This window comes from Leuciscus leuciscus, assembly GCF_965113295.1.
Source record: "Leuciscus leuciscus genome assembly, chromosome: 9".
NCBI lineage: Eukaryota > Metazoa > Chordata > Actinopteri > Cypriniformes > Leuciscidae > Leuciscus > Leuciscus leuciscus.
This window is the reverse complement of record NC_138733.1, coordinates 6,950,635-6,977,837: the sequence shown is the minus strand read 5'-3', so window position 1 is coordinate 6,977,837 and position 27,203 is coordinate 6,950,635. Positions and strand designations below refer to the sequence as shown.

At 35.3% G+C, this 27,203-nt stretch overlaps 1 protein-coding gene and 1 long non-coding RNA gene across 5 annotated transcripts in view; both read left to right on the top strand.

Moving 5' to 3' along the window:
• The window catches only part of LOC309506498, a 301,633-nt gene that overhangs the window by 215,611 nt on the left and 58,819 nt on the right, over positions 1-27,203 (top strand). The window lies entirely within an intron of this gene.
• The window catches only part of LOC309506340 (uncharacterized protein), a 90,961-nt gene continuing 67,123 nt past the window's right edge, over positions 3,366-27,203 (top strand). Inside the window, exons 1-4 of one of the 4 annotated variants that reach the window (XM_082180207.1) lie at positions 3,366-3,515; positions 8,830-8,888; positions 9,069-9,289; positions 10,767-11,996. In XM_082180207.1, the coding sequence (XP_082036333.1) occupies positions 9,205-9,289; positions 10,767-11,632 (951 nt within the window). In that variant the 5' untranslated portion in view covers positions 3,366-3,515; positions 8,830-8,888; positions 9,069-9,204 and the 3' untranslated portion in view covers positions 11,633-11,996. Of the gene's footprint in view, positions 3,872-4,579; positions 8,889-9,068; positions 9,290-10,766; positions 11,997-16,040; positions 16,276-27,203 lie in introns of those variants that run through there. The other 3 variants (XM_082180208.1, XR_014208711.1, XM_082180206.1) reach the window with 3 other exon arrangements.

The following is a 27,203-nucleotide window of genomic DNA, read 5'->3' as shown; positions in this document are numbered from 1 at the left end:
TGGTATTGCAATAGTATTGCGTACTTTACTGCTGTACAGCTCAGCATGGTAAGGGGAGGAGTCTTTCACCTGTAGAGCTGGAGTTCATGAAGGATTGAAGGAGCTGATGATTGTTTGCCAGACTCTTACAAACATTTTTGAAGTTTTGTGTCCTCATCACACAGTGTTTAAAGTATGAGAGTTTGCTTTCAAACCTCATTGTCCACAAACAAATGAGTGGGCCAAACCTCATGGATAGTGTAGGAGATAGTGATGCTTTGGTTTCAGTTTTTCAGAGGAAAATAGATGCTTCCTTGTTTCAAAATATTCTTGAATGGGAAACTAATTTGGGCAGGCAGATATATTGGCGGAACACACTACTTCCTTTAGCATTTTCACAACCTGCCATACATGGTCCTGGGTGTCTTTGATTCTGTCCCCAATAATGATGGGAATTAGTGCAGCAAACACCAATTCTCAGCTGCCTGCCCACCAATCTTAATTCCACGTTCATTGACTTCTGAAGGAACTGATCTAGCATCAGACTGCAGGTAAATAGAAAGGTCATAGTCAACCACTCCTTCAAATAAGTAATGGCCTATGCAGGGTGGAAGGCCAGGCTGACATACATGAAAATACTGAAGACTATTGAAAAATGAGTCAAACTTCACTCCAATTACAACTGTTTCTTCACTGTCTTGAAGTAGCTGCACTGCCTCTTTGTAATTTTCAACTGTCCTCAATGGAAACCTGACTGTCACATTACCAATTTCCTTTCTGGGTACCAAACAGAACCTACAACAGTGAGAGGAAGCACTGAAACTTTCAGTATAACCACCAATACAGTGGGATCCCAAATTGTCACCAACGATGCACAAGACCGTTGCCCGTACAATATGACCTGAAGACGTGACTAGACCATTGTGTTCTAGCTCTTTAATGCCTGACAGAATTCTTGAAAACAATTTCTCCTGCCTAAAGTATTTAAAATCTTGCTCCGTGCACAAAAGCAAAACTTGCAGGTGATCAAATTGACCAATAGAACGGCTCAAAGTTGGCAAGTGTAAAGTACACCCCCACTATCTTGTGCTTTTTCTTTGCCGAGCCGAGAGGGTTGACTACCTCAAAATCATCCTGGTACAAAATAAGCTTTAAACTTATACTGTACCTGGCTGCATACACAAAGCATTGGTATGAAACACTGATCCATCACACACATCAGTTAATACCCCTGTAGGAGGGACATTTTGAGTCTTCACACATTCCTGCCAAACCACAGGATCTTTTAATATTGCATTCAAAGTGTATTTGAGAGGGATGTACTGTGCATACCTGTCTCTTCTTTTATCATCTGTCCCTATGTAAATAGGTTGTGGGTGCACATAGGAGAAGTTCTTTTGAAAAAACTGCTTCCTGGTATATTCTGTAGAGAGAGAAAGGCTGCATGAAGAATGCAAATCTGTCACACCATTCAAAGCTGCTTCTACATCAGAATCAGAAATATGTGTACTCTCTTTAAGTATTTCTTTGAATTGTTTTGTTTTATTCTGACTGCAAATATCAATTATTTTATTTTATTTTTTTAACGTTTGTTTGTTACATAAAACCCATTATTTCATAATTTATTTAAGAGTACACATTTCCCTGCAACATAAAAGTAGCATATAAGCTCTGTACAATAACAACAAATAAAATTACCATTTCACTGACAATGTGTGATTTTGTGAGCAAACGGTTATCTACAGATCCAATACTTCAAATAAACAATGGGATTCAGATAAAGCAAATGTATATTGAAATGAACTGTGACATTAGTTTTGTGGAAGTTGTTTTTGAGTTGGAAGTCTCTGAATTGTCATTTAGCTGTCACTTTCATTTCAACAGTATGTTCTGTATCTGTATCAACACTGTATCTTGGCGTGGCTAAATCCTCCTTATCCCACCTTAAATTGATACAAAACGCTGCCGCCATGCTTCTTACTGGAACTAGAAAGAGAGAAACATATTTTGCCTGTTCTTCACTTCATTGGTTGCCGGTCGAATACAGTGTTAAGTTCGAGGTTTTGTTGTATGTGTATAAGGGGTTAAATGGCCAGACTCCTCACTACATTACATATCTTCTTCTCCACCGGAAATGTTCTAGGCCCTTAAGGTCTTCAAACAGGTTAATGCTGACTGTGCCACAATCTCGCTTGAACTAAAAGGTTGATAGTGCCTTTTTCTGTTGCTGCTCAACTGTGGAATGATTTGCCGGAACATAAGGCTGTCTTCCAATGTTGATAGCTTTAAGTCCTCACTGAAGACTTTTGGTTCAATGTAATTTTATGAATTTGTGTGTGTTCCTGTGAGTTTATGTATTTTTATTTTCTAAAGTTGTAAGATTGGGCAACAAGTCTTTGCTCAGCAGTGGCTGTTTTAAATGTGCTCTAGAAATAAAAGTGCCTTGCCTTAAATATTTTTTTTATATAGGCCTAGGTGTTGTTTATTTATAAATTCACAAAATGATTTCCAAGATCACTTAAAGTTTGTGAAAGAATATTGTTATGACAAATTGCCATCCATAGACTCGGTATAATACATATTCTAAAACTGTTCTGTTCTAAAACTGATCTGAACGAAAATTCTGACCTTTCAGTGAGAAGACCTGGGCCGTATGCAGGGTTTTATAAATATTGAGGTCCCAAAAGCTTGCTAGGGGTTCACAGATCTACATAAATGTGCATTTTAATATATTGGAAGGCCAAATACATGTCATTTATTTATTTGTCAGTACCTGCTCTTCCTCTCTTCTCCATCATCTTCTCTCTTTCTTTTTCTCTCAGTCTCCTTATTTTGCCTTGTAGCTCTTCCCTTCCCATTGCTGAGCTTTGATTGATACTGTCTTTTCTTCTGTCAGTGAAGAAGGTAAACAAAGCTGATAGCTATTTGTTTCATGAATCATTACACATTTACTGAAGGCTAAGGAACACAGTAGGCTATGTGTACATTCATTGTGCCTAATATGATGAAAAGGGCTTCATTAATGTTTCTTGTCTTGTCACATTGACAGTTTTTTATTTTCATTTTTATTTTACATTGACAAATTACACGAATCACGCAAATTAAAGGCTATTTTAAATTCAAAATTGCAAAATTAGACAAAAGTTTATTAGTTTGCACCCATGATTATTTATGTCTGTCCTTTAACATTTCTATCATAAAACAGTAGTCAAATATTAATGTTTAGTTTATCTACATACATCTTATCTCGTAGCCTACTTTATAACCAAATGACTGAAACGTCACTCAGTCTGGAATTCGTGCTCAGCAGCTTCTGTGAACAATAAGCCCCGCCTACTGTGATTTGATTGGTCATCTCAACCCTGACAGTGACGAGCGCTGTTAGACTGAGGAGCTCAGATGAGAAGGACGGGTATCCTGGCGTTGCACAATATCCTTGCAGAACCAAAGTAGAGTTAAGATCTGGCAATTATTTCACGGCCTTTATTATATACTTCTATTATATACACAAAAATGTCGAGGTCCGGACCTCATTGGTGAGTATATGGCCCCAGAAGAGACTGAAATTAGCTAAAAATCTCTTGTGACCTGACGTCAGTTTTTTGTCTGTCTTTCTCCGGTTCTGACCGACGCACTGCGCATGCGCGTAATCTTTGTTTGCATTCAGACTGCACGTAATACACTATGTAAACTAATATGCGCATTGAATCGCAAAGTTTAGGGTTCATATAAACAGAGCTTTCAAATATACTATTTGTTACTAAGATGCTTTAACGACCGTGTAAGAGTTTGAATGAAGGACAATTATGGAGTATTTTCGCTGGATGCTGGATATTTTCAGTCAGTGTGCAGCCACACGTGAAAGATGACATGAACCAGCTTGAGATATGAGGTATTGAACACATTATATGCTTAGGTTTAGTGTTAATATGTAATAACCACGGAATCTTCTTAGTTTCTAATATAAGAATTGATGTTAACATTGATTAACAATATGAATAATGGTCCATAATGTAGAGCTAGCCTATATAAAGCTAGTGCTAGGCTAAGGCTAAGGCTAGAGCTGAATTTAGTCTTTAATTTATATATATATATATATATATATATATGCACACACAGTAATCACACACACTCACACAGAGTATGCTTGTATGCACATATACATGCTGGCTAGTTACTGATTTACTGTAATCTGGATAACGCATTACAAGATTAGTAGTAGTTAATTTAATTGAATAGAAAAAAGCAGTAGGCTAGTTAATTGAGTAGAGTTTTCTCAGCATTTCTTGTTAAACACATATTCATTATTTGAATTATATCACCCAGTCAGTCATTTAACCATGTATTACTGTCTCTGGAAGGCTTTTGTCTCTCAAACATTAAAATGTACAAATTCACATCATTTTCTTTGTATGCAATGCAGGGATTCCTCAAAAAAAAAAAAAAAAATTTTTTTTTTTTTTCTTGGTCAGCTAAACCTCTTTGTCTTAATACATTTAGTTGAAGATTACCCTGAGATTTTAAGCAAACATGTTAGGTCAACAATACAATTAAGACTGATAATAATAATAATAATAGATAAATTAAATTAAGTATATGTAAGAGTTTTGTAATAAACTCCAAAAAAGTTCCCAAAGATTTTTAATTTCAGAGTAATTCCAATTTTAAATAATGGCTCGTCCTGGTTCACTTGTTGCCTGTCAATGACGTAATATCAGCGTTATCCCTGGTCTCCGCTGGTACTGCCATAGTAACCATGGCGACAGACGTGGACAACTGCGTTACGTCTAGCGGCACGCTCACGCTGTTGTTGTTTCGTTCAAACATTATGGACCATGGCTAGCAGACTTTTGGACAAAAGGAGAACTAAAACGAGGATCAATATCAGCGTGCCGTTTTCGAGATGCCGAGAGCTCCACGTCCGCGACTAACTTCGACTTGGCGAGACACCGTTTTTACGTACTTATTAGACAGGTGAGCAAATGTACATACAACTAATCAATGTTATATAGCTCAACATGATGAAATGTTAGAATATGATCAGTATGTTATTCTAATGTTGTTTATGTTGAGGTTTCTTGGAATGCGGAAAAAGCAAGAAAAGAGCTTTATGTGGGAATATTCGTGGTTTTAACAACTTAACGGCCTCTTTTATTGAACTGAAGAGACACTTTTAATATAGTGGGTTTCTTATGTCATGTTTACAAGTTTTTTTTAGTTTTTTTTTTAAGTATGTTGATTGAGGGTTATCAACAGATTTACATTTAATTATTTTTATTAACCAGAATGTAATGAATTTAGTTTCCCTTATGGAAATGAAACGGCAATATGTAAAAAAAGTTGAATTATTTTAATACTGTTGTAGTGATAATTGTTAAAATGAATGTTTTGCATGTAATATTTCAGACTTGTTGCGCATTGTGTGTTAATTTTGCCTGTGCCGGGAGTAATTGACACAGACGACTTCTGCGCAAGGATTTTCTCAGCTTCTTCAGAACAGAGGAAAAAAAACGGTTTATGGTAAGGAAAGGTTAAAATTCCTCGTCGTTATCAATTGTTTTTTTAATTAAGGGTTAAACCATGTTTATTTTTTTGTAGATAAAAAGCTAGAGACCTAGGATTGCTTCATTATTCTGAGTTTATTTTTAGAAAATGTTTCTGTTGTCTCCTGCCTTTAGTACTGGATAACGATTAACCGCGATTAATCGCATCCAAAATAAAAGTTTGTGTTTGCATAATATATGTGTGGGTACTGTGTATAACTATTTTGTATAAATACACATGAATGTATATATTTAAGCAATATTTGCATGTATACACTGAATATATATTTATACATAATTTGTATATAAATACACTCAATACATGTGTGTATTTATATATACAAAATAATTATACACCGTACACACACATGTATTATTTAAACACAAACTTTTATTCTGGATACGATTAATTGTTGCCCAGCACTCATTTTTATGCAACAGTATACCTTCTTTCTCACATTATATATTAAATCATTGATGTCCGTGTTATTCATTACAGAACTCAAACCGACTTTGGAGAGGAGTCATCTTTCTTGGTCTTCCATTTCTTAAAGGAACAGTTCACACAAAAATGATTTACTCGCCATCATCACGTTCCAAACACACAAGACTTTTGTCCACGTTCGGAACACAAATGAAGATATTTTTAATATTATCATAATTTTTTGTTGATCCATTTACAGTCTAGATCAGTGGTCGAGAACCTATGGCTCGCGAGCCACACCACACGCAAGGTCTCTCACCCTTTATCAACGGGTGCTTTGCTGTGCAAAGAGACATTTCGAAACATTTCACCCGCTGGTACTTTCACTTTTGCCGCAGAGACCCTTTATGTCCTATAAATGTGTCGTATTTTTGATAATCCGTGCAGATTTCAGTTGATGATTCTGTTTAAAATGATTAATAACAAAACGTGAATGAATGAGAAAGAAAAGAGCAGGATGTGCTTTATATTGAAAATAAATATTAAAAGCGCGATAAGTCGCGAAAGAGAACTGAATTACACTGACAGGATGCTGTGCGCCTGTAACCAAGGTTACTGATGCTCATATCAAACCTATGAGAAAAAAAAAGACAAAAGTAAGATTTACATATAAATATTTTATTAATTATTTTAATGTGTAAGATGTTTATTTATAGCACATTTCATACATATATAGTGCTTTACATAGTAAAGGAATTATAATAATGAAAAAATAATCACAACATATGCATAAGTAATATACCAGCCTGCATCCAAGGACTTGCTGTCCCAAACTCATGTCTGAGTGCGTGCGTAAACTCACTTCCCAATTGACGGTTCGCAAAGACCCGCCCCTTTAGTTACTGTTGCTATGTCCGACAAGCGACGCCGCTCTCGCGCCACACCATGTTCTCACTCAGTGAAAAATACATCGCGGAGCAGAGAGGACACTGACAACGCGCTGACAGACAGGACAAACCAGGTTACTTTTGATATGAAACAAAGTCTCACCTTTAGAATTTGGTCATTTTATAAAGAAATTTAACAATAAATACCGTTTTGTGGCTCTTTAATGTGTCTGACAGATCGCTGTAGAGCCTCTTAAAGTTGCTCGTGAAGCGATCATCTCTTACTTCTAGTTAATTTATAGCATCAAATAAACATAAATGAACATAAGAAGGAATGTTGTTTAACTGCGGAAAGACGTCAGTACACCCCGTTTTTCAAGTTCAAATCCTCCAATGTTAATCTACTAACTCTCCTGACTGCTTTGTCGGAGAAAAATGGCGGATGGCGGATTATGATTGGTCAGATCGCCTGTCAATCAAACTCCCTGCGAAGGGTCAATTCTCTCAACTCTTCCAACCAGACAGCCCTAACCAAAAAATAAACAAAATCGTAACCAAAAGTAAAAACAAGGATAATTAAACCAGTTATAAAAAGAATGAAAATAATAAAAAGATGATACATAGACGACATAAAGTGCAATCAGTCAGATGTTCTGTGGCACAGTGCTCATTCAGTAAATGCACAGATAAACATATTTGTTTTGAGTCTGGATTTGAATGCAATATGCAAAAAAAAAGTCTAATTTGGTCTTAAATGCAGTTCATATTCATCAATGTTAACTGAACTGTTAAAAACAATTTCATTTAACTGTAAACTGTGTGGCTGTTGATTTGCAATATTTTCTTTTCACGCACACGTTGTTACGTTTGACTGTTAACAGTTTTTAATAAATTTGTACCTTTTGATAGTCATTCTTGGTGTGTAAAAGTGATTTTTTTAATGTATAAGATGGTTCCACTTTATTTTGATAGTCCACTTTAGATATTCTACTAACTATAAGTAACTTTGCAACTACATGTCAATTAACATTAGAGTATTAGTAGGCTGTAGTAGACTGTCAGTAGACTGTTAGGTGTTAGGGTTTGGGTTAGTAGACAAAGTTGACTTGTAGTTGCCAAGTTACTTAAGCCCCTTTCGCACAGCGCGTTGATCCCGGGAATTTGCAGGGATATTGCCAGAGTGCCTTCAGTGTGAACGCAAACACATCCCGGTATTGATGCCGGGATCGAACCGAGTTGGGGACCTAGTAACATTGCCGGTATCAGTCCCGGAACTCGCTCCGCGTGAACAAAAGCCGTAATCAATGGCGTAAAGTGTGTGTCGTAGTGATGGCGCTGAAGCTGGGATAGTTCGCCAGCTAGTGAAACGGTACGTAATGCGCTAGTTTATGATCGAATTAGAAAAAAAAAATGCACAAGCGAGAGAGAAATCGCTTAAGACACTGGAGACATTACATGTTACATCGATGTCACGTGTCTTTACGGGATGTGTGTGAATGCACGCACAGATTCTGGAAAATTACTGGCAGTGTGAATTAACCAAAATCAAACAATCCCGGGACACATTATATGTGTATTTTCCGGAATCTCTGTGTGAAAGGGGCTTTATAGTCAGTAGAATGTCTGTTGGAGGAGCATCAAAATAAAGTGTTAGCAGATATTAAGCTGACAGTCTACTAATACTCTAGTGAGTTATTTGACATGCAGTTGCAAAGTTACTTATAGTTAGTAGAATGTCTTAAGTGGACTATCGAAATAAAGTGTTACATATAAGATTTCTGGGTTTCACTATAAACACATTTTGGGTTAATTTTAATCCAGCAATGTAGTACTATTTATATATAACAAACACAAAGATGAACTTGCTTCTTTCATGATGTGTTATATAGTAAAAATATATAGCCTTACTCTGTACAGCAAATATGTACTGTTAACATGTTAACATTATGTTTCACATTACATTATTCTAACAACTTAATGTTGTAATATGTTTCAGACCAGACCAGATGGAAGTGAAAGAGCAAAGAAGACAAGAACTGAAGTGAAATTTCAAAGGTAATGATGCTGTAGTTTGTTTCAGCCTGTTGACACCAATAAAATGAGCTTAATGTGCCAATTTACAGAAGATCTCAGACATCACCATAATGAATGAGCTGAAAACGGGGAACTTTCAGTGACAATGAGGCTTTTCAGCTGCTCAGTTTAACATGATGACTCTGTACTTTTAAAATGCAGATTGGATAAAAATTCATACCTGCAGTGAAGCCCCTTCCACAACAATTCACCAATAAATACTGGGAATATTCCCATCATCCTACAAGAGAAGGACAGACTCCAGGAGTAGCAGCTGAAATCTGTGTGACTGTTAAAGATGGAGTTTATTAAAGTGGAGATTGGAGACATGAGTGATCCAGAACCATCAGGAATAAAACATGAAGATATTGAGGAACAAATAGGTTGGTGTCCATTCTTGATTCTTCATTGTTGACTGCTTTGGTAGATGTGAATTAATAAGCAGTTTATGGATGATAAATGATGGAGAAATACATCTAATTGATCATAACCTTTTTATCATAACTAGAGGTCGACCGATAGTGGATTTTACCGATACCGGTAGTCTTTAGCTATAACCTAGAAACATACTTACATTTCATAGGTAACACTGTGCAAGTCCCATTTGTTAACAAGGATGTATTAGCTAGCTTTCATGAACTATATTATGCAATGTACATTTTTACAGCATGTATTAATATTTGAGCAATACAATTGTACCTTGATCATTCATGTTAGTTCATAGTACATTAACTAAGGTTAACAGATAAAATAAAAAAATGTATTTACTACTTAAAATGTAGGCTATTAGTAAATGTTGAAATTAACAAAATAACAATGAACAATACTTCTACAATATTTATTAACCTTAGTTAATGCTAAAAATGGAATCTTATTGTAAAGTGTTACCTTTTCATATAAATCCAAAGAGTCATGCTTAAAGATGGCCATCTTTAAATATCTGCCAAGGCCAGAGCATTAAAATTACATAAATGTAGACCTATATTACAAGTAGGCCTATAGTCTCTCACTTTATTTGCTTCAATTTTAGAACACTTGAAGATTATCTAATCAAAATAACAATATTGTAGTGCTAAAAAAAATTACTGAAATCGAATGCGTTTCTGATTTGTTTCTGACGGCTACATGAACGTATTAATGTTGAGAAAGCAATCACGTTACTAGCTTTAAATATGACACGTCGCCGGCTAATGAATGCGTAAAAGTGACCAGCTGGATATAAACTAATGGAAATAGATGGTAACATTTGCGACATTAAACATTTGGGTCAGGTTTGCGTGTGTTTTTATCATATTCTTTTAACCGCTTGAGGTACTACTAATGTTAATCCTCTCAGCCTCGACGGCAGACATACTTCTGTTCTTTCTCTGCAAACGCAGCATCTAGTCAACAAATTAATTACTTTATAATGAAATGGCAACATGTACTTTAGTGCTCTGTATTCATACCGTTTCGCTGTCTGTGTTTTAAATGCGCATCTGAAGTGTCAGTGCTCTCCATGAAGCGTGTTCTCTCCATGCAGCGCACAGCCTCACGTGATAAAATAAACAACTCGAGGTGCCAGTGATGGTTTTATTTGGCCTCTAGATGGCGCTCTTGTTCTGTGTAATGACAGCGCACCCTTCTCAGCCGCTCCAGCAACGGACTCAAACCGGACTATTGGTCTGGATGTTTGTCAATAACTGGTATATCGGCAAAACCGATGAATCGGTCGATCTCTAATTACAACCATATTTTAACTATATTAACAAGTGAATGAACAAACCTTTGCCACATGAAAGATCTGAAACGGATATATGTTGCTTTTTCCTATTAAATAAGGGTTCACTTGAACTTATTCTAACTTGATGTGTATTTTAGACCAGGTGGAAGTGAAAGAGCAAAGACAAGAACTGAATGAAGAGGAGGAGGAACATCCTTTCTTTATAACTCAAAGAGCAAAGGCCAAAAAGACGCACACCTGCACTCAGTGTGGAAAGATTTTCCAACAAAAAGGAAACCTTCAGGCACACTTAAGAATTCACAATGGTGAGAAACCGTATGCATGTCCTCAGTGTGGAAAGAGTTTCACACAAAAAGGATATCTTAAGACACACTTAATAATGCATTCTGGAGAGAAACCACATGCATGCCCTCATTGTGAAAAGAGTTTCGTACAAAAAGGATACCTTAAGATACACATGAGAATTCATACTGGAGAGAAACCGTATACATGCCCTCAGTGTGAAAAGAGTTTCATACAAAAAGGAGACCTTAGAACACACATGAGAATTCACACTGGAGAGAAACCGTATACATGCACTCAGTGTGGAAAGAGTTATACATATTCATCTGATCTCAGAATTCATCTGCTCCGTCACTCTGGAGAAAAACCATTTATCTGTGATCAGTGTGGTAAAGAGTTTATTTCATCAACACATCTAAATAAACACCTGAATGTTCATTCAGATGAGATGCCTCAATTGTGTACTCTGTGTGGAAAGAGTTTTGCAAGGCCGGAAGGATTTAAACGGCACCAGAAAATGCATAATGAAGTGAGAGATCATGTTTGTTGTGACTGTGGGAAGGGATTTACTACATCTAGTCATCTGAAACAGCACCAAAGAATTCATACTGGAGAAAGACCTTACAAGTGCTCATATTGTGACCAGAGTTTCAATCAGTCTGGAAACCTGAAATCACACGAGCGACTTCATACTGGAGAAAAGCCGTACGACTGTACTTAAAGTGAGAAGAGTTTCACCTAATCAAAGAATCATCCAAGTAAACAAAATCAATCAAATCAAATAATCAAAATGTCCAAGTAAATCATGTGAGATTCACATTAAGTAAATGTTAGTTAACTAATAAACAATGACATTTGTTGGAGATTTTATTTTTATTAAAAATGACTGAATTATTCTTTGATTGAACATTTATTTAAAGAAATATCAAAATAAAGTTGTTGTTTTACTTTTGTTTGTTACATAAAACCTGCAATTTCATAAACTGATGTATTAACAAGTCTACACATTTCTCTGCAATATAATAGTATTTTATGTGTGTCTATAAATGTCTATAAGCTCTGTACAATAAAACAAAATTACCATTTCACTGACAATGTGTGATTTTGTGAGAAAAAGTTATTGACAGATCCAATCAGATAAAGCAAATATATAGTGAAATAAACCTGTTCTATGGTGTTAGTGTTATTTGTTCGAGTTGTAACTAACCCCAGTGATTTGTTATTTAGCCGTCACTTTCATTTCAATATGTATTTATATTAAAGTTTTTTTTCATAGAAGTAATTTATGAAGTAACGATTTTTGACTTGCGCCACATTGCCATACATAGGTTCTGAAATGAAACTGCAACTAAATTGGAATGAGACAAAGATGTTTTTCAGCAGCTCGGTTAACGTGGTGGTGCTGTTATTTCACTCTTTTGTTGATTATATCATACAAAACAGACATTGTATGTTGATACAGGGGCCATGGGTGTTTGTAGAGGTGGAACGGTTCACAAAATCCTCGGTTCGGTTTGTGTCAAGGGTTATTTTTTTCATTTTTAGCACTTTAGAAATACTATACATCAGCATAAAATATATAGCCTTATAATCTACCATTTACAGTATTTAAAAAAATAAGTTATTCTCAAGGTCATGTTATCAAAAAACTGAAAGAATAAAGCAGCTTGATCTTAGGAATAGGCTTTCTTGTCACTGTCAGTGCCTACATTTATTACACCGTGTCCTCACCAGCCGTGACACATATTAAAAGTTGTCTTTTCCATGTTACTTTTTAGAAACGGTTCCTATTTGCAGCATTGCAGAGAACAGAAAGTATGCTAATCTCAGGAAGGCTACTGTTTATGTGCTTTATTTAAAGGGGTCATATAATGGTACATGCACTTTTACAAGTTGATTGTACTGAAATGTGTGTTGGCAGTGCCTGTACACAACCATCATAAAATGATAAAAATCCATCCAGTGTTTTCTTTTATTTTTTATCTCCTTATATGTTTTCCCCTCTCTCAAATCAAGCCGTTCGATTTTGTAACGTCACAAAATCGAAGCCCCTCCCACGATTGTTGATTGACAGCAGCGTTTCAACACAGACCCGCCCTCGCTCGTGAGCGAGCTGTCATCATAGTCCGCGTGATCATTGTTGATACGCTGGAGCACTGTCTATGAGCAGAATGGCATCTATGCGATTGTGGTGTTCTGTTCTTGGGTGCAATAAGGAACACAGCAGTCATTTTGATGTTCCTAAATCCGAACCGCTGAAGACGCAGTGGTTGAGTTTTGTTTTCGAAGGGAATGTTTTGTTTTCTGACTCTCTGTGGTCATTAAAAATCCCAGCATGTCTTTCGAAAGAGCAGGGGTGTAACCCCGGCATCCTGGCCAAATTTGCCCAGTGGCCTCTGTCCATCATGGCCTCTGTCCATCATGGCCTCCTAATCATCCCCATATACTGATTGGCTTCATCGCTCTGTCTCCTCTCCACCAGTAAGCTGGTGTGTGGTGGGCGTTCTGGCGCAATATGGCTGCCGTCGCATCATCCAAGTGGATGCTGCACATTGGTGGTGGTTGAGGAGATCCCCCCCTTCTATGTAAATCGCTTTGAGTGCTGAGAAAAGCGCTATATAAATGTAATGAATTATTATTATTATTATTATTTAATTTTGTAACAATCTGATGCTTGTACTGTGCTTGAGATGCTTTTCTTAAAAAAAAATTTTTTTGCAATGAACATATTTACCCTGATTTCAAGCATTTTGAATAAATGCAGTTTGATTATTTAAATAAAATAAGATAAATGCAAAAAAAAATTATTCCAAGCCTTACATCACCAAAGGCAATGCAAAAAGCGTCAGATGCAATGGTGTAAAGCACGCCGCCACTGGATTCTAGAGCAGTGGAGACGTGCTCTCTGAAGTGACAAATCCTGCTTCTCTGTCTGGCAATCTGATAGACGAGGCTGGGTTTGGCGGTTGCCAGGAGAACGGTACCTGCATTGTGCCAAGTGTAAAGTTTGGTGGAGGGGGGATTATGGTGTGGGGGTTGTTTTTCAAAGGTTGTGCTTAGCCCCTTGGTTCCAGTGAAAGGAACTCTTAATGCTTCAGCATACCAAGATACTTTGAACAATTTCATGCTCCTAACTTTGTGGGAACGGTTTGGGGATGGCCCAACATTCAGACCACCAGTCCTGACCTCAACCCGATAGAACACTCTGTCTCCTCTCCACCAAGGTCTGTGGTGGGCGTTCTGGCGCAATATGGCTGATGTCACATCATCCAGGTGGATGCTGCACATTGGTGTCACTTTGGGTGTACCTGTGCACTTCTTGTAATACATTATTTGCCATTGTGAGGTATTGTGAGTAGAACTGTTTGTTTATATATAAATATAATTGCAATTCTCTATATAATAAATGTTCTAAAACTGTTTCAATTCTGAGGTAGAAACAGATTTTAAAATAGATTTCAAAAGTTTTGTCTAATAGCTTGTTGAATAAAATGAAATGAAACTATACTGGAATGAGCCAAATATGCTTTTCAGCAACTCGGTTAACGTGGTGGTGCTGTTATTTCGCTCTGTTGTTTATATTATACAAACAGACATTGTATATAGATACAGGGCCATATGTGGTTGTATAGCATATCAACATTTCTGCTCAGACAACTTACAAAGAGAAGTCACAATATGCCAGTAAACAGTGTAAGGCAGTACTTTGTCTCTAGTCAAACAACAACAAAAACGTCCTGATATTTGAATGCGCCTCTGTGCAGTTTCCACTTTGTGAGTGCAAACCTAAAGTATTGATTAGATGACAGAAAGTGAAAGATCTGATACTAGACAGATACCTGAACTCTTGTTTTCTGTTATTAAATCAGGGTTCACTTGAAATCTCGCATTTATCCTCCTTAAACTGATTCTAACTCCTTAAAGGGATAGTTCAGGATTTTAGACATGAATCTCTATAGCTTCCCCATAAGCAGTGTGGTGCATTGACCATGACTTACCCCCGACAGCGTCCTGTGAGCCGAGCTCCGGTCCAGTTTTGGTCAAGATGAAATTAGTCCGGCAAGATTGCTGGGGTCACGGCAATAAAGCTTTTTTCTTCTCAAATCAATATGTGTTCAAAAGAGTGATATATTTGCGTCACTAAAACGTTGTCTATGGAGAGGTCAGACCTCGTAATGGCTTGGCACTATTTTCTCCCCTGTCATATCACTGCGCGCTGCCGCTACCTACAGCCAGCTGCGAGCTGCGCAGGCGCACACCACTTTTTCAGTTGTTCGGCAGTGTTTACAGCAGTGTTTACGTGCTCAGAACAGCTACACGAACGAGCTAACATAGCTACTCACCAAGAGCGATCAGTTTGTACAAGCTTTGTAGAAAATGGTGCGGACTTGTGACTATCCGGACTGTACAAACAAAGATGTGGCGCTTTCTCCGCACACATTTCAAAGATTTCCTATTCAGGTTCGTAAAGATATCCTTTTGGCTGTGTGTCGAAGTCAATGTTGTCATCGTCGCTGCTGTAGTCAGACATGTTATCGTTCTCTTTACGAGCTGTAAACAAAGTGACACGTGCGCGGCTCCCAGCTGGCTGTAGGTAGCGGCAGCGCGCAGTGATATGACGGGGAAGAAAATAGTGCCAAGCCATTACGAGGTCTGACCTCTCCATAGACAGCGGTTTTGTGCTGCAAATATATCACTCTTTTGAACACATATTGATTTGAGAAGAAAAAAACTTTATTGCCGTGACCCCAGCAAACTTGCCGGACTAATTTCATCTTGACCAAAACTGGACCGGAGCTCGGCTCACAGGACGCTGTCGGGGGTAAGTCATGGTCAATGCACCACACTGCTTATGGGGAAGCTATAGAGATTCATGTCTAAAATCCTGAACTATCCCTTTAATATGACGTGATCAGAGGGGAAAGAGCAAAGACAAGAACTGAAATAGAAGGTAATGATGCTGTAGTTTGTTTCAGCCTGTTGACACCAATAAAATGTGCTAAATGTGCCAATTTACAGAAGATCTCAGACATCACCATAATGAATGAGCTGAAAACAGCGAAGTCTTGGAGACAAAGAGGTTTTTCAGCAGCAGTTTAACATGATGGCCCTGTACTTTTTAAATGCAGATTGGATAAAAACACAGTGATCACAGTTCACACCTGCAGTGAAGCCCCTCCCACAACAATTCACCAATAAATACTGGGAATATTCCCATCATCCTACAAGAGAAGGACAAACTCCAGGAGTAGCAGCTGAAATCTGTGTGACTGTTAAAGATGGAGTTTATTAAAGAGGAGATTGAAGACATGAGAGATCCAGAACCATCCAGAGTAAAACATGAAGATACTGAGGAACAAATAGGTTGGTGTCCATTCTTGATTCTTCATTGTTGACTGCTTTGGTTGATGTGAATTAATAAGCAGTATATGGATGATAGAGAAATTGATCTAAATGATCATAACCTTGTATATAGCAGTTGTCAAACCCATTTTACCAGTATTGTCAAATGAATGACAGAACAATCCTTACGAAAAAAAAAAAGTTTCTTCATGTGTGTTATTAAGAAAGCATTCTTTCAGTCTACTTATTATGTACTTAAAATTGCACTTAAGTATACTTGACTCATAGGTACTGACAGAAATGTCCAAGTATATTTGGACTATAGGACTTGTACTCAACCACTCAAGTATAAATAAGTATTCTAAGTATACTTGTCTTGATGTTGTTTAATCTTTTAATTTAGTAGCATTAAATACTTTTTCACATAGTTTTACATATTAAAAATATTGGTTTAGACAGAAAACAGGCTATTTTCCTAATTCCGAGTATCTGAATGTTTGTGAAGTTACTTCAAATCTTCCCCCGCCGTTGACTGAATTTTCCGGATATCCATGTTTTCACTGTTGGACGGTACGGGGACTATTACGCATCTTCAGATAAAAACACAGGCGAAGAAGTAGAAACAATTGATATAGGATTGCTTACGCAAATGTAAACGGCACGATCATCAAAACAATATTAATCAAAACTGCCAAACGTTACCGTAAGCGTTAATGACTGTGAAACTTTGGGGTGTTGTTGGACTGGATCTACTCCATCTTTGTTTTGATCATCATTTGTCTTTGACAAAAATGTGATTTTCTGAAGCTATGAAGCTAAGATTAAATGTTTTTAAAATGGAAAGATTTAAATAGGAACTAAGTAGTATACTTAAAGAGCAAAACATAATATATAAATAGTAAACTATAAGTATGATGGTATGTTCACTTCGTTCACAAATGTTACAATGGTATGTTCACAAAACTTACAACCCAGTCAACACATTGATCTCATGGTGATGTCACCATGTGGTCACACCGTCAGCAATCTGAGTTCACGGTGATCTAAAAGTGTAACCTCACAGCGCTCTCACTGTGTGCTCAAACTATGGCCACAATATGAGCTCATCCCAGCTAGAAATGTTATTGTTCTATGACTGTTTTGAGAGCATTATCTTATGTTCTTGTAATGTTTTCTGTAGCTAATTTTATTTTTGTTACCAGAATGTTCTCCTAAAAGGAAGGATAACACTCTCTAAAAACATTTTAAACATGTTTAGTGATAACATTGACAGAACATTATCCCCTAACATTCTAAAGTTTTAGCGGGAAGTTTCCCAGCAGACACAGGACTGAACCTCTTAAAAGAGTTTGTTTGAAAGTGATAGTTTGGTTTGGTCACCATTGTGGAGGTCAGTGTTTGCTTTAGTTGGGCTCTTTGGCCTTGACTATCAGTTGTTAGTTTTTCTCTGGCTGTTATAAGTGTTTGTTATAGCAAGAGAAAATGTAATAAAGTATTTTGGCTACTTGTTGGTAATAAAGATATTATCATAATGTTGTGGTCTGAGATCACCTGGGTACTAGTCTCTGGTATTAATTTTATGTGATCACATTAATCCAGGATTTCTATAACATGAGATCCAGTAGCCAGTAAATCTAGAGTATTAAATATAATTACAAAAAATCTCTGTATAGTAATTTTTAAACCCATTCATTGAGACAAACACAAACTTCAAGAATCAGCGCGTGAGTCTCATTAACGGTGACATACTTCATGGCGCAATGCATTCTGGGTGCATCATACAAAACTCATCAGTGGCTCCAAGAATGCATTGCGGCATAAAGCAAGTCACCATTATTGAGATTCATATGCTGATTCAGAAGTAGTCCAAATTGTTTAGGTTTTCTTATTTAAACATGGTTGGATGTCTTGCTGTAGAAACGTTACTATAATGAATTTTGAAATTAACAACACATATGACTGTCAAGTAGAAATCAGCTGATCAGTGCATTACATGATGATTATATCATCATCATCCAGAAATAGCTGACTTCATCTGATCAAATTTTCTCTTGCTGTTCTTGACATAACAGTTTCAGCAGCCACAGAAAATCCAACATTAAAACACCAAGTCAAACTGCCCAACTAAAGCAAATACTGATCACCATAATGGTGCCATCAAACTAAACTATTCATTTCTATAAATCATCAACATCTAAACCTCTGTTAATATCAATAAGGACTTTTGTACACATATGACAGAAGTAAATCTGGTTAGTAATAAGTGAAGCTGGTAATGCTGTTTGTGGAGTTGTTTAATGACGTTGGAGCCTGACATCAAATGTTTAAGACGTCAACCCAATTTTAATTTGCAACCACAATTTTATGTCTGAGTGATGTTGGAGTCCACGTCCAATGACATTTCTAGCTGGGGTGACTCACATTGTGGCCATAATATGAGCACACAGTGAGAGCGCTGTAAGGTTACACTTTTAGATCACTGTGAACTCAGATTGTGAACATATGGAGAGATCACTGTGAGGTCAACGTGTTGACTGGGAAGTATACTAAGTATAAAACTACTATAGATTACTGAGAGTACACTTCAAAGTGTACTTTCATAAACTAAAAACATTTACTACAAGAATTAAAATAGTAAACTACAATTATACTTGTATAATAAGTTAATTTGTAGTAAAGATGCAGTACAAATGAGAAATGTAGTTCTAAACTAGTTGATCAGTTAAAGTTTACTATTTTTGTACCTATAGTACACTTAAAGCTGCAGTTGGTAACTTCTGTAAAAATGTATTTTTTACATATTTGTTAAAACTGTCATTATGTCCTGACAGTAGAATATGAGACAGATAATCTGTGAAAAAATCAAGCTCCCCAGGCTCCTCCCAGTGGTCCTATTGCCATTTGCAGAAATACACCGCTCCCGGTAAGAAACAACCAATCAGAGCCAGGAGGAGTGTCTTAGCAGTGTCAATCATGCTTGTGTACGCGCTGATCATCACCCCCCTCTCTCGCACAGCGCGTACAGTCGTTCAAAATCAAGATAGCCGGTGTGCCGCACAGCTGTGCTAATGGCGGACAAACAACCAAAACTGCCAATTTCTCGAGTGGCACCAGCTCATGCAACAAAGACAGGTAAACGGAAAAAGGCTGATGACGATAAACAAGCCTGTCGGAGCCCATTGACTCAGTGTCAAAACTCTAGCCGCATAACATAGCATACAGATAAAATGTCACGCACTGTGCAAAGCAACAATAGAAACCTGCTAATTCACTGGCTTGTCATGTTGCTGAAATAATGTACTAGCAAACCTTATTTAGCATTACACATCGCTAGAATAATTACTTAGATACTGTAACGTTACCATTATTATCTTGCTAGCTATTTATAACTTATAGAAAGAGTGCAACGTTATGAAGTTATATTACATGTATTGCAAAATACGTAATGATTTGAGGACCAAGTTTGTAGTCAAAGTATGGGCAGGCCATAGTCAATGTAAAGCATATTGTTGATGTTTCGTCCCTACCAGTGAATGTGCGATAACTGTTTATCCGCCGTCATCAGTGTCTCTGCACTTTACCAATGCTAGCTTGATAGTGAGTACTAAAATACATCTTATTTGTTTATATTCATAATGATAAAGTTAGATTTTTTTATTACATGTGATTCTGACATGATGTCACTGCATGCACTGCACTGCGCTCCTCTCCGCTCGTCTCAGGTAAATAATGCGTCTTCCAGCTCAGCGGTCGGAGTCGCGCGTTCATGTGTTTTGGGGGCGTGGCTTTGGAAGGAGCCCAGAAGGGAGGGGGTGGAGTGAATGGAAATAATGAGCTGTCTTTAAAACAGTCGTGAGAGGTCTACAGACACTCGATTTTTATACTTTCTTTTTCAGAGTACTTACATTTTAATTATGTATTGATATATAAATAAAGTTTAAACAAATTTGGAAAAGAAGTTTTTTAGACAATTTCTACCTACCCAACCTTTAAATGCTTACCTTTATACACTAATAAGTGGGCAGATTTAGTCCCAAGCAATATTGAAATAGTACAATTACAAGTATACCAGAGCATATGAGCGGAGTGGAGCGGTGAGAATCTTCGCTCATCGCTCACGGAAATGTTCACCCCTCCGCTCCCCCGCTCAAAGCTACATCAGGCCGCTCCGCTCATTATCGCTCAGCGCTCAACGCAGTTTGCTTCGCGCTCCACTCAAATCGCCCCCCGCTCGTTCCAAAAAAGGAAAAAAAAATCTACATGTACAGTATATCACTTTTATCTTAGACCACAGCCTTAACTCCTAAAGAACTAATGAGCAACAAAAAATTGCTCAAGAAATGCAACAAGAAATGTTTTATTTCAAATTACAAATTAGGCCTATGTAAGAAGTAATATAGTCTACACAAAAAGTCCTGTAAAATTAAACTAATAAATGGGCCTAATAATATAAATAAAAATTATATAAACAAAAATATACATAAAAGTTTTAAAAGTAAATTAACTATTAGGCCAGAATTTTGATAAGTGAACTTTTGCGCAATGCGCACGATTACAATTTAAATGGGCTTATATCCATTGTACACACAAACTGCTGTAAAATTAAACGAATAAATGGGCCTAATAATATAAATATTATTACGAACGACACAAATTAAATAAAACGAACCATTAGGCCTACTTGAATGACAAAACAAATTTGTTTGAATATTATGCTATATTCAATTTACACTTTGTTACAAGTTACTGTATTCAATTTGCTAACCTTTTGCTTTCTTCCCAGTGTGTTCACGTAGCACACTTTCATGTTTTCGAGAGATGTGTCTTTTTAGATTCCAAAATGAATCTTTACTGACTGAAACGATGTCTCCACATTCATTTTCTTATACAAAATTATCATTAAGTTGGCTTGAGAAAGCCATCTTACTGATATTGTATTTCAACTTATTATTAAGTTGGCTTGAGAAAGCCAACTTACTGAAATCCTATTTAAACTTAAGTTGGCTTGAGAGAGCCAACTTACTGAAATCCTATTTCTTTCTTTCTAACTAATATATCTTTCTTTCTTACTAATCTGTCTATCTATATTTCTTTCTTTCTAACTAATCTTTCTTTTTCTCTTTCTAACTAATCTTTCTTTCTTTCTTTCTAACTAATCTATCTTTCTTTCAAACTAACTAATTCATCTATCTATATTTCTTTCTTTCTAACTAATCTATCTTTCGTTCTAACAAATCTATCTATCTATATTTATTTCTTTTTAACTAATCTATATCTTTCGTTCTAACAAATCTATCTATCTATATTTATTTATTTCTAACTAATCTATCTTTCTTTCTAACTAATCTATCTTTCTTTCTAACTCTATATTTCTTTCTTTCTAACTAATCTAACTATCTATATTTATTTCTAACTAATCGATCTTTCTTTCTTTCTAACTAATATGTCTATCTATATTTCTTTCTTTCTAACTAATCTTTCTTTTTCTCTAACTAATCTTTCTTTCTTTCTAACTAATCTATCTTTCTTTCAAACTAATTCATTTATCTATATTTCTTTCTAAATAATCTATCTTTCGTTCTAACAAATCTATCTATCTATATTTCTTTCTTTCTAACTAATCTATCTTTCTTTCTAACTAATCTATCTTTCTTTCTAACTAATCTAACTATCTATATTTCTTTCTTTCTAACTAATCTATCTTTCTTTCTAACTAATCTATCTATATTTCTTTCTAACTAATCAATCTTTCTTTCTTTCTAACTAATATTTCTTTCTCACTAATCGTTCTTTATTTCTAACTTATCTTTCTTTATTTCAAACTAATATTTATTTTTAACTTATCTTTCTAACTGGTCTATCTTTCTTTCTAACTAATCTAACTATCTATATTTCTTTCTAACTAATCTAACTTTCTTTCTTTCTAACTAATCTATCTATATTTCTTTCTAACTAATCAATCTTTCTTTCTTTCTTTCTAACTAATCTTTCTTTCTCACTAATCGTTCTTTATTTCTAACTCATCTTTCTTTATTTCAAACTAATATTTCTTTTTAACTTATCTTTCTAACTGATCTTTCTTTATTTCAAACTAATCTTTCTTTTTAACTTATCTTTCTAACTGATCTTTCTTTCTTTCTCTTTCTAACTAATCTTTCTTTCTAACTATATTTTCTTTTTAACTTATCTTTCTAACTGATCTTTCTTTCTTTCTCTTTCTAACTAATCTTTCTTTCTAACTATATTTTCTTTCTTACTATTCTTTCTAATTAATCTTTATATCTATAAATCTTTCTTTCCATCCATCCATCCATCTATCTATCTTATTAACTTTTATTTATTTCTAACAAATCTTTCTTTCTAACAAATCGTTCTTTCTTTCTTTCTTTCTTTCTTCTATCTTTCTATCTTTCTATCTTTCTATCTTTCTTTAATATATCTTTCTATCTAATCTATCAATATTTCTATCTATCTATCTATCTATCTATCTATCTTTCTAACTAATCTATCTTTCTTTCATTCTAAAGAATCTATCTTTATTTCTTTCTAACTAATCTTTCTTTCTTTCAAACTATTCTTTCTTTCTCTTTCTTTATAACTAATCTATGTTTCTTTCTTTATAACTAATCTTTCTTTCTTTCTTTGTAACTAATCTTTCTTTCTTTCAAATTAATATTTCTTTCTAACTAATCTATCTTTCTTTCTTACTATCTTTCTAACTAATCTTTATTTCTTTCTAATTAATCTTTCTTTTTTTCTAACTAATTTTTCTTTCTTTCTAACTAATCTTTCTTTCTTTCTTTCTAACTAATCTTTCTTTCTAACTAATCTTTCTTTCTAACTAATCTTTCTTTCTTTCTAACTAATCTTTCTTTCTTTCTAACTAATCTTTCTTTCTTTCTAACTAATCGTTCTTTCTTTCTTTCTTTCTCACTAATCTTTCTTTCTTTTTACTTTCTTTCTTTCTGTCTTACTTTCTAACTAATCTACCTGTATTTCTTTCTAACTAATATTTCTTAATTTCTAACTAATCTTTATTTCTTTCTTATTATTTTTTCTTTCTTTTCAAACAAATTTTTCTTTCTTTCTTTCTTTCTTTCTTTCTTTCTTTCTTTCTTTCTTTCTTTCTTTCTCTTTTTTCTTTCTTTCTTTCTAACTAATCTATCTTTCTTTCTTTCTAACTAATCTTTTTTCTTCCTTTCTTTCTAACTAATCATTCTTTCTTTTTTTCTAACTAATCTTTATTTCGTTCTAACTAATCTTTCTTTCATTGAAACTAATCTCTATCTATCTATCTATCTTTCAAACTAATCTTTCTTTTCCTTTCTAACTAATCTGTTTCTTTTTTCTAACTATTCTTTCTTTCAAACTAATCTCTCTATCAAACTTTAAACTACTTTAAACTTCAAACTACTTTAAACTTCTTCAAACTCTTTGGTCCGGCTTTCTCAAGCCAACTTAAAGTTTGTCTCAACAAACTTTTTTTTCTAGTTGTTAGTTGGTTTTATATTAATAGTACACCTCTATGACTTCTCATTTTACTTTTTGAACTCCATTATTGAGCCGAGTTTTGACTGAAAATAGTCTACTGTTGATGACTGTGCAAGACAGATGGATCAGGCTTGACTGAGCATGCTTCAGGCTCGTGGTGTGAGCGGAGCGAAATTGGAGCGGGAAATAAGGCAACGCTCCATCCTTTTAAAAATGCCGCTCTGCGCTCTGTCCAAGATCCGCCCGCTCGCTCCCGCTACCCGCTCACTCCCACTCCACTCCGCTCACATGCTCTGAAGTATACTACGAGTACATTGACATTAGTATACTTACTACATAAAGTATAAGTATACTTAAAATATACTTGAGCATTACTTAAGTATAATTTATAAAATTAACTTACTTCATTTTCGTAAGGGAAACTTTTGCCATATGAAAGATCTGAAACCTGATCTCTGTTGCTTTCTGATATTAAATCAGGGTTCACTTGAACTAATTCTAACTGTATTTCTGTGCATTTTAGACCAGGTGAGAGTGAAACAGCAAAGTCAAGAACTGGAGGAGGAACATTGTAACTTTAAAATTCAAAGAACAAAAGCCAAAAAGACGCACAACTGCACTCAGTGTGGAAAGAGTTTCACACAGAAAGGAAACCTTAAAATACACATGAGAATTCACACTGGAGAGAAACCGTATACATGCACTCAGTGTGAGAAGAGTTTCACAAATTTACCTGATCTCAAGTATCATCTGCACGTTCACTCTGGAGAAAAGCCATTTAACTGTGATCAGTGTGGTAAAGATTTTATTTCATCATCAAATCTAAAAAAACACTTGATAGTTCATTCAGATGAGAGGCCTTATGTGTGTTCTCTCTGTGGAAAGAGTTTTTCATGGCCTGACAGTTTTAAACAGCACCAGAAAAGACATAATGAAGTGAGAGATCATGTGTGTTGTGACTGTGGGAAGAGCTTTACTACAGCTGAGCATCTGAAACGGCACCAAAGAATTCATACGGGAGAAAAACCTTACAAGTGCTCATATTGTGACAAGAGTTTCACTCAGCCTGGAACTCTGAAATCACACGAACGAGTTCATACTGGAGAGAAGCCGTACTACTGTACTCAGTGTGAGAAGAGTTTCACAAATTTACCTGATCTCAAGTATCATCTGCACGTTCACTCTGGAGAAAAGCCATTTAAATGTGATCAGTGTGGTAAAGATTTTATTTCATCATCACATCTAAAAGATCATCTGAAAGTTCACACCGGAGTGAGAGATCATGTGTGTTGTGACTGTGGGAAGAGTTTTTCTACAGCTTCCTATATGAAAAGTCATCAAAGAATTCATACTGGAGAAAAACCCTACAAGTGCTCATATTGTGACAAGAGTTTCACTCATTCTGGAAACCTGAAATCACACGAGCGAGTTCATACTGGAGAGAAGCCGTATCACTGTACTCAGTGTGAGAAGAGTTTCACCCAATCAAGTAATCTAGTGAATCATATTAAAAAGTGTTGTTCTGTGTCACAGTGAGCAAATGTTTTCATCAGATCCCAAACTTTGAGGGAAATCATGTGAGATTCACATGTGCAGTTAGTTAACTAATAAACTAATGTTTCTGTGTAATGCCACAACATTTGTGTTTTATATGTTGGAAAACAAGAAAATTATTGAATTATTCTTTGATTGAGCGCTTACTCAAAGAAATACCAAGAGACTGGTAACACATGTAAGAAAAACAACAGTTATTTGTCAATATATGAAATAATTCACTCAATATCGGTTTTTAAATTTAATATGGAGGGTGTTTTTATAAAACCTGTTATTTCATAAACAGATGTATTAAAAAACCTACACATATCTCAGCAATATTAAAGAGGTCAATAAGCTCTGTACAATAACAACAAATAATTACCGTTTCACTGACAATGGGTGATTTTGTGAGCAAAGGTTATCTACAGATCCAATACTTCAAATAAACAATGAGATTCAGATAAAGCAAATGTATTGTGAAATGAACTCGTGTTCTGTGACATTAGTTTTGTGGAAGTTGTTTTTGACTTGTAACTTTCTGACTTGTCATTTAGCTTTCACTTTCATTCAATATATACATTAAAGATTTTTTTTTCATAGACAAATTTCTCACGTTCACATTAGGTTTGTGAAAGAATATTGTTGACCTAAGACAAATTGCCATCCAAAGGCTCTGTATAATAAGTGTTCTAAAACTGTTCTAATTCTAATAAGTTCTAATAAGAGGCAGAAACATATTTTAAAATAGATTTCAAAGGTTTGTCTCAGCTTGTTAAATTAAATATAATGGGAACTATAACAAAACGTATAACAACCTACTTTTAACTTTTATACAGTTTCTAACACCTTGCCCCCCAACGTTGCTCAACCAATTAGCGTTCATTGGCACACAGAGAGCCAATTTTTTTTTTTTTTTTGAGAATTTTTACCAAAAATGTATCCAAAAAAGTTAATATTTCTCCCAACCTGATATAAATATAAAAAGGTTAGATCAGAAGTTTATTTTTTATTTTTATTTATTTATGTTTATGTTATGTTAGACACCTTTGTGAATTGCACATAGAAGGCATTGGGACTGAGAAAACATGCTGGGTGTGTAGCGTTTACCTCTTAAGAAAAGTATGGACCATTTTTATATTTTGCTCAAAGCAATAATCTACTAAATCCAAACAATGTACATAATCTAACAATCAAAACTCTCATCATGAGGACAAATCAAAGTTAACTAATTTAAAAGTTTTTTTTGTCTTTCCTCTCCACCTCTAAATAATCTTCCAAATTCTAACATTGTTTATTATGAAATGCTCTTTGTATGCTGATTAATAATGCTGTATGTATGTATGTATGTATGTATGAAGAAAATAAAACGTTTAAAAATGGCACACATTAACTTAAAACCTGATTTAGTCACAAACGTGGTTTAGTTAAACAGTCAGAGTCATCTGTATGACAGATACAAATAATTGTAGCTATTAGCTGTATTCTCGTTTTCTGAAGTGTTTTAGCAAAATTATCTATTTTGCTGCTCACCGTATTTTTGATGCGCTGCTTGCTTTAATCTGTAGAAACGGTAAAATGGTGCAATTATATCCGTCATTTGATTAACCCTGGCCTGCATGAATCATGTAAATTATGTTTTCAATTTGAAATGGCAAAATTAGACAAAAGTTTCTTAATTTGCATCTCTGATTATTTCTGTTGGTCGTATAACATTTCTATCATAAACAGCTGTCAAATATTAATGTTTAGTTTAGCTACTTACATCTTATCTCCTACTTTATAACCGTTAACTGAAGCGTCACTCTTGAATCGTACTCAACAGCTTCTGTGAACATAAAGCCCCGCCTACTTTGATTTGATTGGTCATCTCAACCCTGTTGACAGTGACAAGCACTGTTAGACCGCTAAGGTGCTCAGATGAG